Genomic DNA, 13,119 nt, shown 5'->3' with positions numbered 1-13,119 from the left:
TCTGCCAGTCCTTCAGAACTCTATAGCCATTTGCTTCAGTAGACAGTTCAGATAGCCAGGAGGAGTTGATCAAGGATGCAGTGTTGCTGTACATTTTTCTCAGGTGGGGTTATCTATCAGTAGAGCTATTTGCCACAGACCAGAGCAAGAAATGTCCAGAGTTCTGCGCCAGAGGGGGCTCCAGTCCTGGCTCCCTGTCAGATGCCTTTCTCATCCCTTGGATACCAGGACTAATACATGCCTTCCCCCTCATTCCCATGCTGCTGAGGGTCCTGAGGAAACTGAAAGAGCTGCAGCATTGGCCAGACAATTTGGAATTCAGATCTGGTGAACCTCTCAACGTAAGCCCCAAACACTTTGCCTGCTCTGCCCGACAGCCTTCCCCGGTCAACAATGGTCAAATCCTGCACCTGGACCCCAATCTGTTATATCTAGCAGCCTGGATGCCAGGTGGGTGACATCTACCAAAAGCTGTCCAGCCAAAATTCTACTTCAAAGCAAGAAAGCCTCAAATAGACTTAAAAAAAGCTAAGGAGAAGTTTTTTGTTTAGGCATCTCAGCATCAGCTCTCTCCTTCGACATCACCCATTTCAGCATCTACTAGCCCTTAAGCAATCTGGAGTTTCTGTCAGCTCCATAAGGGTACATCTAGCAGCAATATATGCATATTACCCTCCTATACAAGGTCATTCCATATTTTCCAACCCTATAGTGACAGGGTTCCCTATGGTCCATAATAAGTTTTTTCCCTCTGTTTAGGAGCTGCTTTCCTTTGAGACCTCAATATAATATTAACAGCATTGATTGGCCTCCTCCCTGTTTTGAGCCATTAGTATCCTGTTCCCTGTATCACCTTTCCATGAAGATTGCTGTTTCAGTAGCTGTTACATCAGCTCAGAGGGTAGAGGATATTCGCACATTCACAATGGGAACCCCTTATACAATGTCTCATAAGGGTAGGGTTACTCTCATGTCTCATCCCAAGTTCCTGACCAGAGTTGTTTGAGTTCCAAATTAACCAATTTATTCATCTCCTGGTTTTCTTCCTCAAGTCTGTCTCAACTCTGGGGGAAGGAAAACTTCACACTTGAGGTAATAAGGGCATTGTTATACTATCTTAACAGGATTAAATTGTGGAACACACAAACTGTTTATTGCCTTTGCTGAAAGGATTATGGGTGAGGCATTTTCCTTAGAGAGATTATGAAAATGAATCCCCAACTGCGTAAGAGCAGGATATGAGTGATTTATGTTAGAACTACCTGCCCACTTTAGAGCTCATACCACTAGAGCTAAGACAGCTTCTGCCACCTGTTTTGAAGAATGTCTCTATTTCTGAAATCTGTAGGGCAGCTACGTGGAGCTTGGTCCACACCTTTTCGAAATACAACTTTTTGGTAGAGGCTTCCAGCTTGGATGCCCACTTTGGTAGAGATGTCCTGCAGTCATTGTTTAAGTAGGACTCCTACTACCCACTTCCAAGGAAACAGGTAACCACGGTTACAGTAAGGTAAGTTATCATTCCTTTTGCTGTTAGCACATCAGTTCTTCCCTTGTTAGGCAGATATAATGGATTGCTTCATTTCCCCAGAGATGCAGCTAAGTCTAGAGTGGGTAGTAACAATGTTTTCTTCAAAGTAAAACTTTTTGATTCCATGTAACAGTTAGAAATAACAGAACAAGAAGAAAATTTGCTAAGGAAGGGCTATCAATTGCTATTTGTTATTAATTAACAAAAATGAGTAACTGTATAAGCTTTACTGCTGGAGTGTTTTTCCTGGGAATTTAATATAGATTAATCAGATATTGAAATCCTTTTTTCAAACTTCTGTATTTTTTCTTAATAGGTTAGTTTTTTCATCACCAGTTTCTGGACTCAATTATTTTGACCATCACTTTTATAAAGTGATGGTCAGAGTGAGTAAGTGACCAGATTTGGTCTTTTTTTCAAAATATATTTATCTATAGAAACAGATATCTTTGGAGTCTCCAGGGGGCCCTGATTTTTTTAAATGAGAAACTTTGTTTCCCCTCCTGGGATTTTCTTAGATACTCGGTACAAGATGGCCAGTGCGAAAGAGAGGTGCAACACCTGTGCTGCCTCTCCCACTCCATGCCATCATCACTTCCTCTGGCTTTGGATTGGGTGGAGCCTGTGTGACGTACCAATAGGGTCCTTTCTGAGAAGTCCCAATCTCAAGCAAAGGAGAAGTCTGGGCCCGGAGAGTCAGAGGTCTGTGCTCTCCCTTCCTTTCAGAAGTAGGAGGGAGTTTCAAGATCAAAGGTGGAAGGCTTGATTGTGGCCAGATTACTGAGGTGCCCTGCAGCAAACAACCCCTCTCTCTCTCTCTCTTTATAGGCCTGGATATAAGTAACTTGCCTCATTTCTTAGTGGGCATGACTGAGAAGACAAATGGATCAGTAGGCTAGAGACAGGATGTCTTTACTGGCTAAGATATAGGGGAACACTGGTACCATTTAGAATGGACAAGATACACCTGGAATGTAAGATGAGGTAAAGAGTACGTGTGTCTGCGCAATGTGTGGCCAGAGAATGCTGCACAGGGATTGATACCTGCAAAGTAACCAAGCCAGTCCAGAAGCATATGATGCAATATATAGTTAAGGATGTATATGTTGGTCTTGGTAAAGATGTGTTACAAGGAAAAGTGCTTCTGTGTAACTTTATAGTTTGGTATGCTCTATACCCACCCTGTACACTTGAGTCTGATCAACTCAGTGTAGCTTTGCTCTATACCAAATAAAGGGACCTGAGTGATAAGACTGGAGTCAAAATGAGTTCTTGGGGAACCGAGTGGAAAAGGTCTTGGGGAAACCCCAACACTGTTCACTGTCACTTGGGGGCATGGGGAAATCTGTTTTTCCCTACATGATTCTTTGGAGCTGTCCTGTGTTTATGCTGGTCCTATTTCCTAGTCTTGCTGGGTGAACCTGAAGCAGGGAGAGGGCCTAAAAGATGTGAGTGACTTAATAGATTCTTGTTAAACATGACAAGAATTGAACACAATCTTTGGTTGAGAGCTTGTATTGCCTCAGGGATTTTAGTGAGCAATGAACCCTAATGCTCTATAAACGTTAGATTGTATGGTGTGTCTTTCCTGTTTCTCTTGCCCCTTCGTTTTATGCAGTGTTGTTGTAGCCATGTTGATCCCAGGATATTAGAGAGTCAAAGTGGGTGAGGTAATGTCTTTTATTGGACCACCTTCTGTTGGTGAGACAACCTTTCAAGCTTCACAGAGATTATCTTCAGGTCTGGGAAACTTATGCAGAGTGTTAAAGCTAAATACAAGATGGAACAGATTGTTTGGCATTAGTAGTTAAGACATTTTTCAAGGGACCATTGAAAGTGAAGTGGCCCCTCCAATCATAGGGAGGACAGAAAGGGAAGGGGAGGGAGGGAATAAGAGTAGCTGGGGAGGGGGGATTGTTAGTGTGCTATAGATTATTGTAATAAGCCATAAATCCAGTGTCTGTATTTAGTCCATGATTTTTACTGTCTAGCAAAGTTATGAATTTAAGCTCCCAGGCTCATCTTTTGAAAGTGTTCTGCAGGTTTCCTTTGAGGAAGAGAACTGATAGGTCAGATATAGAATGATCGCTTTGTGGTGTTTTTTGTCTTTTATCATTTTCCTGTGTGAGTTCTAGAACTTCACTCCTCTGATGGTTAGAAACCTTAGCCTAATTTCAAGCCTGAACTACTTGTTGGCCAGTTTTATCCATTTGTTCATATGTCCACATTGGCGCTTAACTTAAATAAGTGCTCTCTCTCCCTGACAGGTTTCAGAGGAACAGCCGTGTTAGTCTGTATTCGCAAAAAGAAAAGGAGGACTTGTGGCACCTTAGAGACTAACCAATTTATTTGAGCATGAGCTTTCGTGAGCTACAGCTCATGCTCAAATAAATTGGTTAGTCTCTAAGGTGCCACAAGTCCTCCTTTTCTTTCTCTCTCCCTGGTATTTATCCTTCTGCTGTGGGGAGGGATAGCTCAGTGGTTTGAGCATTGGCCTGCTAAACCCAGGGTTGTGAGTTCAATCCTTGAGGGGGCCATTTGGGATCTGGGGCAAAAATTGGGGACTGGTCCTGCTTTGAGCAGGGGGTTGGACTAGATGACCTCCTGAGGTCCCTTCCAACCCTGGTTATTCTATGATTTATAGAGAGCAATCATGTCTCCCTTCTGTCTTCTTTTGGTTAGACTAAACAAGCCAAGATCTTTGAGTCTCCTCTCAGAAGGTAGGTTTTCCATTCATCAGATCACCTAGTAGCCCTTCTCTGCACCTGTTCCAGTTTGATTCATCTTTTTTAAACATGGGAGACCTCATTTGGAATACCATGTGCAATTCTGGTCTCACCAGTGCCTTGTTTAGTGGTACTAACGCTTCCCTGTCTCTACTGGAAATACTTTGTCTGATGCATCCTAAGACTGCATTAGTTTTTTTTCATGGCCATATCATATTAATGGCTCATACTCCTCCTGTGATCAACCAATACACCCAGGTTTTTCCCCTCTGTCACTTCCAACTGATAAATCCCCAGTTTATAGCAAAAGTACTTGTTAGTCCCTAAATGCATGACTTTGCTCTATTATATTTCATCCCATTTCTGTTACTTCAGTTTACAAGATCATCCAGATCTTCTTGTATGATATTCCAATCCCCCTCTGTATTAGCAATACCTCCCAATTGTGTGTCATCCACAAGTATTATTAGGACGCTCCCACTTTTTGTGCCAAGGTTAGTAATAAATATGTTAAATAAAATTGGTCCCAAGACTGATTCCTGAGGAACTACACTAGTAACTTCCCTCCAGCCTCCATTCACCTTTCGGTATGACCTTGTAATCTCCCCTTTAACCAATTCCTTATCCACCTTTCAGTTCTCATATTAATCCCCATTTTCTCCAATTTAACTAATTATTTCCCATGTGGAACTGTATCAAATGTCGAACTGAAATCCAGGTAAATTAGATCTACTGCATTTCTTTTGTCTTAAAAAATCAGTTATTTGATCAAAAAAGGAGATCAGGTTAGTCTGGTACAATCTACCTTCTTTAAAACCATATTGTATTTTATCCCAATTACTGTTCACCTCTATGTCCTTATCTGCTTTCTCCTTCAAAATTTGTTCCAAGACCTTGCATATAAGTAAGGTTAAAGTAAGAGGCCTGTAGTTTCCCAGATCACCTTTTTTCCCTTTCTTAAAAATAGGAACTGAATTAGCAGTTCTCCAGTCATAGGGTACCACCCTCGAGTTTACAGATTCATTAAATATTCTTGCTATTGGACTTGCAATTTCATGTGCCAGTTGCTTTAATATTCTTGAATGAAGATTATCTGCCCCCAACCCCACCCAATTTAGTCCCAAGAAGCTGTTTGAGTATGACTTCCACCTCAGATGTGGAAATTTCTACCTCCATAGCCTTGTTGCCATTAGCCACCCTGTCACTACCCCTAAACTCTTGATTAACTTCATTAAAAACTAAGGCAAAGTATTTGTTTAGGTGTTGGGCTATGCCTAGATAATCTTTAATTTCCACCCCACCCTCACCTGGTCCCACTTCTTTCCTTGTTTTCTTCTTATTTATATGGCTATGGAACCTTTAATATTGGTTTTAATTCCCTTTGCAAGGCGCAACTCTGCTTGGCTTTTGGTAGTTCTCACTTTATCCCTACACTTTGACCTCCAAGAGGTAGTTTTCCTTGCTGATCCCTCCCATCTTCCATTACTTGTAGGCTTTCTCTTAATCATCTGTTTGAGATGCTTGCTTATCCAACTTGGGCTGCAACCCTTCCCTACGATTTTTTTCTCCTTGCTTGGGATGCAGGCTTCAGATAGAATGTGGAGGAAGGTTAAAATTACTTTCAGTCAAAGTTTCAGAAGCGGATACTTGAATTCTTCAGTCCAGTCCATTTCCCTGAATAATTCTCTTAATTTTTTAAAGTTAGCTCTTTTGAAGTCAAGGATCCTCGTTGCAGATCTATTTTTGTTTATCCTTTGATTTAGTTTAAATTGAATTAGCTCATGATCACTCAAACCAAGATAGCTCTTTACAACCATCTCTTTTATGAGGTCCTCCATGACAGACATGCAGCCTTAGTCTTAACTAGTTATGCCAAACAATCTGTTCTATCTTGTATTTAGCTGTGACACTCTGAGTAAGTTTCCAAGACCTGAAGAAGAGCTCTGTGTAAGCTTGAAAACTTGTCTTTTACCAATGGAAGTCAGTCCAATAAAACAGATTACCTTACCCACCTTCTTTCCCTCTCCCTTTTGTCATTCATTACCCACTCCACAAGAAAAGCTATTGACTAGTTATTTCTATAACACCTGAAGGGTTGTAAGAACTTCCTAGAACTTAGATGTAGTATCCTCACAAGTGAATTGGGAGGAACAAGGAGTAATGGAAGAATTGGAGTGGGAATAGAGGAGAGAAGACAATTTGAATAAGGAGCTAGTAATCAGTTGAAACTCCCTTCCTATAACCGCCTCTTCTTCTTTTAGCGATGGTCCCTATTGTATTCTACTGAGAGTTATAGGCGTGTGCCATACGTCTGGAGCTTGAGCTTTTGAAAGTAGTAGTGTGTATTGGTCCATGCATGCACCCTTGATCTGCCTCATGGTTACATCTGAGGTGATAAAGGGCGGGGTGGACTGACTGCGCCATCAGTTCCTTCTCATCACAGCATCGTCCAAGTCGGAGCCTCTTCTTAGGAGGAAAGGTCTCCATGCCCTTGTATGATGTCATCTCCTTGGAGGGTGCGTTTCCCCCCCTAGACTTACCTGCTTTGGGTTGTGTTCCCGCCCACTCCCATGAGGCTCCTGTTGTTCCAACATTCCAACAGCATTGCTAATTGAACCAGCCTCTGATTTCTCAGGGTTGGAGGACTCGGACGGTGCTCAGGATCCACCCGTCCTGTACTGCTGGTGTGACTACTCCAAGGCCCCGCCAGCTCAATGGCAATATCCTCTCTTTTTACATAGCACTTTCTACTCACTGTTCCCCATGAGGTTCTTTCCTCTCCTCCCTCCAGTGGCGGATGGGTCCGAGTCAGGTTTGTACTGGGATACCATTCCTTCTGTCTTCCCCCTCCACCACAATTGTCACAGATGCATCGTCTGCTACGGATGCCTTGTTCGGAGTGGCCCAGATGGATGAGCATATGACTCAAGAGACATGGACTGCTCGAGAGTCCTGGATGCACATCAACATCCTGGAGCTTCAGGCTGTGCAGAGAGAGAGAGTGTTTCTCCTATCCATTCCTGTCACATCTTCAACATGTCAGACAACACCACCATCGGCTACATCAACAAGCAAGGAAGCATGAGGTCTCCTGCACTCTGCACAGAAGCAATTCACCATTGGGATTGGTGCATTGCCCACAAGATCCTGTTGTCGGCAGCATACCTTCCTGGGACTCAAAACATGATTACACACACTCTCAGCAGGAAGTTCGTGATTGACCATGAGTGGGAGCTTCATGGTGCTGTGGTCACCAGCATTTTCAACTGCATTTTCAACTACTACCAGGGACCTCTTCAACTCCCAAACCAACAGGAAATGCGCCCAGTACTGCTTCAGGGGAGGGCTTGGTGCCCTTTTCCAGGGTGATGCCCTAATTCTCCGCTGGTTGGATCAGTTCAGTTACGCCTTTCCCCCTCGGACACTTCTGCTATGGGTCCTGCACAAGGTCAAGTGAGAGAGAGCGACGGTCATTTCTGATAGCCCCATTCTAGCCTCCCCAGTTCTGGTTTCCCCTTCTTCTCTGCATGTCAGCGCACCCGCTACTTCCACTGCCACCTCTCCCAGAGCATCCTGATCCCCAGACTCTTCACCTCCGGGCTTGGGTTTTGGATGGGCATCTTCATTAGAGTGGGAATGTTTGTTAGCAGTGAAGAACATCCTCTCAAGTAGCAGAAAGGCGTCCACAAGGTGATCTTGTGAGACTAAATGGAAGCATTTCATCTCTTGGATCCAGCAGAAAGAAGGGTCTTGTCCCCAAGGATGTGGCCATTCCTCTTGTAGATTACCTCCTCTCCCTAAAGATGTCTGGCCTCGCTCTCAACTCTATCAAGGTCCACATGGCTGCTCTCAGTGCCTTCCATCCTCTGCTGGAGGGGCATTCTTTCTTTACTCACCCATTGACTTCCAGGTTTTGGAAGGGCCTCCTGCAAACCTTCCCTCCTCTTCAGCCCCTCGCTCCCCAATAGGACCTCAGCATTGTCCTCAAGACCCTGACAAAGTCACCCTTTGAACCTGTGGCCTTGTGCGCTCTCTCTCTCTCTCTCTGTCCTCTCTTTGAAGGTCGCCTTCCTGGTTGCTGTCACATTCGTGAGATGGGTTAGCGAACTGGGGGCCATGATGGCGGACATTCCGCCTGTTTACTACATTTCATAAAGACAGAGTTTCCCTACGTTTGCACCCCAAGTTCCTCCCTAAAGTTATCTCTAGTTTTCATCTCAACCAGCCTATACACTTAACTTCTTTCTTTCCAAAACCTCACACCTTGGTGGAGGAAAGGTGCTTTTACTCCCTCGACATTCGCAGGGCCCTGGCCTTCTACCTGCAGAGGATGAAACCCTTCAGGAAGACCCTTAAACTGTCACTATAGCTGAACACATTAAGGGGCAAGTGATTTCCATTCAGAGGATTTCGAAGTGGGTGCATTATGCTCTGCTACCAGTTATCAGAGCTGTCTCTGCTCTGTGGGATATAGGCCTGCTCCATGAGAGCAGAAGCATCAACTACAGCTGTGCTTCATGACTTGCTCTTACAGACATATGTAAGTCAGTAACATGGAGCTCAGTACATATCTTCTTTTCCCATTACACCTTGGTGCAAGGTTGCTACGGATGCCTTGTTCAGAGTGGCTGTTCTCTGTTCCATGGTTCCATCATCTTCCTTGCACCCTCCTACTACCTAGGTACTGCTTGTTAATCACCCTCAGGGGAATACAGTAGGGACCATAACTTGAAGAAACAGGGGAGGTTACTTACCTGTAACTGCAAGTTCTTCAAGATGCGTGGTCCCTATCTGTATTCCAGATCTGCCCTCCTTCCCCTCTGCTGCAGATCTCTGGTTTGTGGTGGAGCAGGAACTGATGGTGCAGTCGGTTCACTCCACTCTTTATCACCTCAGACAAAACCATGAGGGTGCATGCATGGACCAATGGACACTACTGCTGTCAGAAGCTCCAGCTCTGGATTCATGGCAAGTGTATAACCCTCAGTGGAATACAGATAGGGACCACACATCTTGAAGAATCTCCAGTTACAGGTAAGTAACCTCCTCTTACATCTACTATATGTGTAGAAACCTTGCAATATTTCATTATAGATGCCATTCTTCCGTTTGGTAAACAGTAAATTGAAAAAAATATTTTCATAGATCTTTAATTACAGTTTAACAAGAAAGTTACACCTAAAGATAAAATGCTAGTATTTTAAGAACTCTCAAAGTAACTATAAATGATTTTGCATTTAAAATGCCTCAGTTGGCTAAAAAAAAAAAAAGACAAAACAAAACTTAAAAGGTTTTTATAGATTGCAGGGTCTGTAACATGTTGGTTCTTGTCTGAATAAACTTCTTCAAAGAGCCAGATACAAACTGAAATTAAGACATGGAGAATAAACCAGTCACATTATTCCTACTCATAATATCTAGACCTAATTAAAATAGGGAATAGAAAGATGAAGAAAAAGTGAGTGAAAGTAAGACAGAGTCTGGGTTTTGCTTCAATAAATTGTTTTTGAAAGGTATATTATTTCAGAATGACTTTTTTAAAATTAGGTAAATAAGAATCTTTTATCACCTTGTCTGAGGGCACAGAAGTGGGAAGTTTAGAATCCTTTTGTTATTTTTAAGTTAGAATCCATAAATTTAAAAAAAAAAAAAAAGCTGTTTGGAAATTGGAATTTCCATTCTCTGGGAAATACTGCCGTTAAAAAAAAATTAATTTGAAATCAGATGTTTAAAATGATCTAGCTTTGTCTCGGAATCTGTGCTTGATGTTAAATATCTTCAAATATGTTAAATTCCTGACTTAAATAAAATTTTAACTTTCATGTTTGTCAAACCAGAGGTTTTGTTTAAAAACAAAATAGAAGTACATACCCAGCCCAATTCCATATATTTAATCAAAGGAAGCACCAAACTGAGACACTCTAAATAACTTCAATTTAATTAGTATCCAGTTTTCTGTAGTAAAGGAGTAAGAAATTTCACATCCACTAAATCCTTGATACCAGATCTGAGTTTGAACATCCTCCTTAATATCTAAAATTCTCAAAATAACCTGTTCTTCTGCTGCTACTTACTTTTTTAATGATACTGAATAAAACACACATTCCTGTAAACTAGTGTTTAATTCTTCCATTGATTGCATTCTGTCTGAAGGGAGGTGCGTCAGAACAGAAACAAAATCTGCATTTTGGAAAAAGCCCCGAGATTAGTTCAAGAAGAAAAATACGTGGCAATTTTTTTAAAAAGTGAAAATGCTGCTCATCAGGAGTGGTGAGAGAATGGGAAAGAGCAGATTCTGACCTTGGCTATTATATATGGCCTTTATCAAGGCAGGTGGGAGTGTGTTAGTTGCATTCCAAGTGTTGTAATGCTATCCTTTATCTTGTATGTTATAAGCACCTATACTAAATACAGGTACAGTAATAAATGTATAATTAGCATGGACATTTTCCAATTAAAGTTCTGTAATAGATGCATGTTTTTAACCTTATTTAACATTTGAATTATTTTTAGCCAGTGTCCTTTAGAATCCTGGATTTTCCATAAGTTAACTTAGCAGTTATAATACACTGTTAAGACTGACCATATAGAACGCATCTCTGTAGATTGTTTGTTTTAGAACATTCTGGATTTTCAGTTTGGGATATGTGTATGTACACACACATTTTAAAATAAAGCTTCTTTACATTAATATCATCTGTTGTAATTCCTTATACTTACATGAAGTATGCTTTTTTTTTCTCCATGTACCAATAGCAATGAATTCCTTGTACCAGATTGTAAGCGCAAATCTCTGTGGGAGAAGAGAGCATGTGATTTAAACTAATAAAGTGTTGCAAGGCCAGTTTAAAATATATAAAACATTGGGGTAGCCAGTTAAGGAGGTGATGTATAGACATATCTTCTGCATGCAGAGAAGTTAAACCCACTCTGCATCAGGCCTGAAGTATTTTATTCACCCTCGGCCTGAAAAGAGGTATATGTATATAGGCAAAAGAAAATAGTGTTTGGCAACACGTTTGGTTTTTTTATAACCTTTGAATGCTCCTTTTTTGTATCAGACTCATTGACTGACTTTTTGATGGGGTGTTTGACCCCAGTCCACAAAAGCATGCTCACTATCAGAGAGCAAGAACAGTCCTCAAGGTCAACCATCAGATATGGAGGAGGGCTTGTGTATTTGCAACCCAGTTCCATCCAGTGAGAGTGAGTGTTTTATGAGGCAGCAACTGCTCAAAAAATCCATGGGACGTTGGAGAGCATCATGACCTAAAAAAGGACTTTCAGTATCTTCATATCTACTGAACCTTTAATTTAATACAGATGTGGCATGTTCCTATACAGACTTGCTGCATTTGAGGCATTTAATTGATAAGTACTGTATTTGGGTGATAACAGGTCTCTCATCCTTTATATCATTAAATATGTAGAAGGAATAAACATTAAATGTAAAAAGAAGGTGGCATTGTGGTGATGGGATTATGTTAAAGAGGAAACTATAAGCCTGTTTCTACTTCTCCACAGGTGATGATACTTCCCTGGGAGATGCTGATGACATTTTGAAGCAGTTTCCATCTAAAGGTGGCAGAAGGCCCACCTCTGTTGACACAGTAGCAACAGACCCCTGGCTGCGACCTGGAACATCAGAGACTGTGAAAAGATTTATGGCTGGGCAGTCAAACCAGGCTAAACTTTCTTCTGAAAACACATTACCCTTTGGTTGGCAGGGCCTGTCAACTGCACATGGTTAAATAAATCTATATTGAAACCAGCTGTGCCTTTAATCATAGAAGGAATGTTAATCACTACTGCACTTTTAACATGTTCATTTTATGTTCTCTTGTAAGAATAGTCTTATATGTAAATATTGTGAGCTATATGTATAGGGTTGTTTTTTAATGAAATGTTAAAGAAGCAGAAGCTGTAATGTAATATAATTTCTTTAAAAGGGAAAACAGACTGTGTACAGGATGTTTATTATACCAAGATAGGGAAGTGGAGGTTTTTTGCACTCTTTCTATAAGTTACACTGGTCAGTATGTTACTGATATTTCCAGTCTTAGATTTGAAGCTTGTGTGAATGTAGTAGTAGATAAGAGGAGAACTTTTAACATTAAAAACTAAGAATCTAGAATGATTCTGCCATCATCATAGCATAAACGACAAATCTTATATTCCTTTTACTCAAGTACTTCACGTGATTTTTACCTCAGTGCAGCAGCAGCTATTTAAAAACAGTGATAAGGGGTTGTTATAGCCTGTATTTGTCCAGTATTCAAGAGTTACTGGACAAAAGATTTATGTAAACAATTGGCTATTGCTAACATTTTGCTTTCTTTTCCCAATCAATTTTGTGCTGAAATTCTAGTTATACATTTCTGCTTCTTACTGTTTGTGTTGATAATGCAGATATTGTTGAGTGAGTATTGTTAATATTTAATTTATGGTCACGATTTAAAACAATTGATGAAAATAAATTATATTTTATTACCAAAATTTAAAGCCTTCTCCACCTTTTGTGGAAATGTGGGTGAGAAGTCTGAAAGAAAGGCTTAGCTTCTATAGGTACACTAGCTTCTGCCTATGGCATAAAGGGGGTCCAACGACTAGAAAAATGGTTACCAACCTTTCTGTAACTATTGTTCTTCAAGATGTGTTGCTCATGTCCATTCCACATTAAGCGTGTGTGTATTGCATACACATTCGCCACCGATTTTTCCCTGAGCAGTATCCATTGGGCTGGCTCTAACACCCTTTGGTGACACACTCATGCGTGTTAGGGGCCCAGCCAGTTCCATACCCCCTCAGTTCCTTCTTGCTGGCTAACTCCAACAGAGGGGCAGAAGGGTGGGTCATGGAATG

At 41.3% G+C, this 13,119-nt stretch overlaps 1 protein-coding gene across 14 annotated transcripts in view; it reads left to right on the top strand.

The window, feature by feature from the left end:
• Positions 1-12,702, top strand: part of CSPP1 (centrosome and spindle pole associated protein 1) — a 178,579-nt gene extending 165,877 nt beyond the window's left edge. For 8 of the 14 annotated variants that reach the window (XM_073330932.1, XM_073330936.2, XM_073330945.2 and 5 more), the window contains one exon: positions 11,782-12,702. In XM_073330932.1, coding sequence (XP_073187033.1) covers positions 11,782-12,008 — 227 coding nt within the window. In that variant the 3' untranslated portion in view covers positions 12,009-12,702. Of the gene's footprint in view, positions 1-1,348; positions 1,857-11,781 lie in introns of those variants that run through there. The other 6 variants (XM_073330938.2, XM_073330937.2, XM_073330940.2 and 3 more) reach the window with 2 other exon arrangements.
• The last annotated feature ends 417 nt before the right edge of the window (positions 12,703-13,119 follow it).

Source organism: Lepidochelys kempii, chromosome 2, assembly GCF_965140285.1.
Source record: "Lepidochelys kempii isolate rLepKem1 chromosome 2, rLepKem1.hap1, whole genome shotgun sequence".
Taxonomy (NCBI): domain Eukaryota; kingdom Metazoa; phylum Chordata; order Testudines; family Cheloniidae; genus Lepidochelys; species Lepidochelys kempii.
The sequence above is the reverse complement of the archived record's forward strand: the minus strand, read 5'-3'. Positions and strand labels throughout refer to the sequence as shown.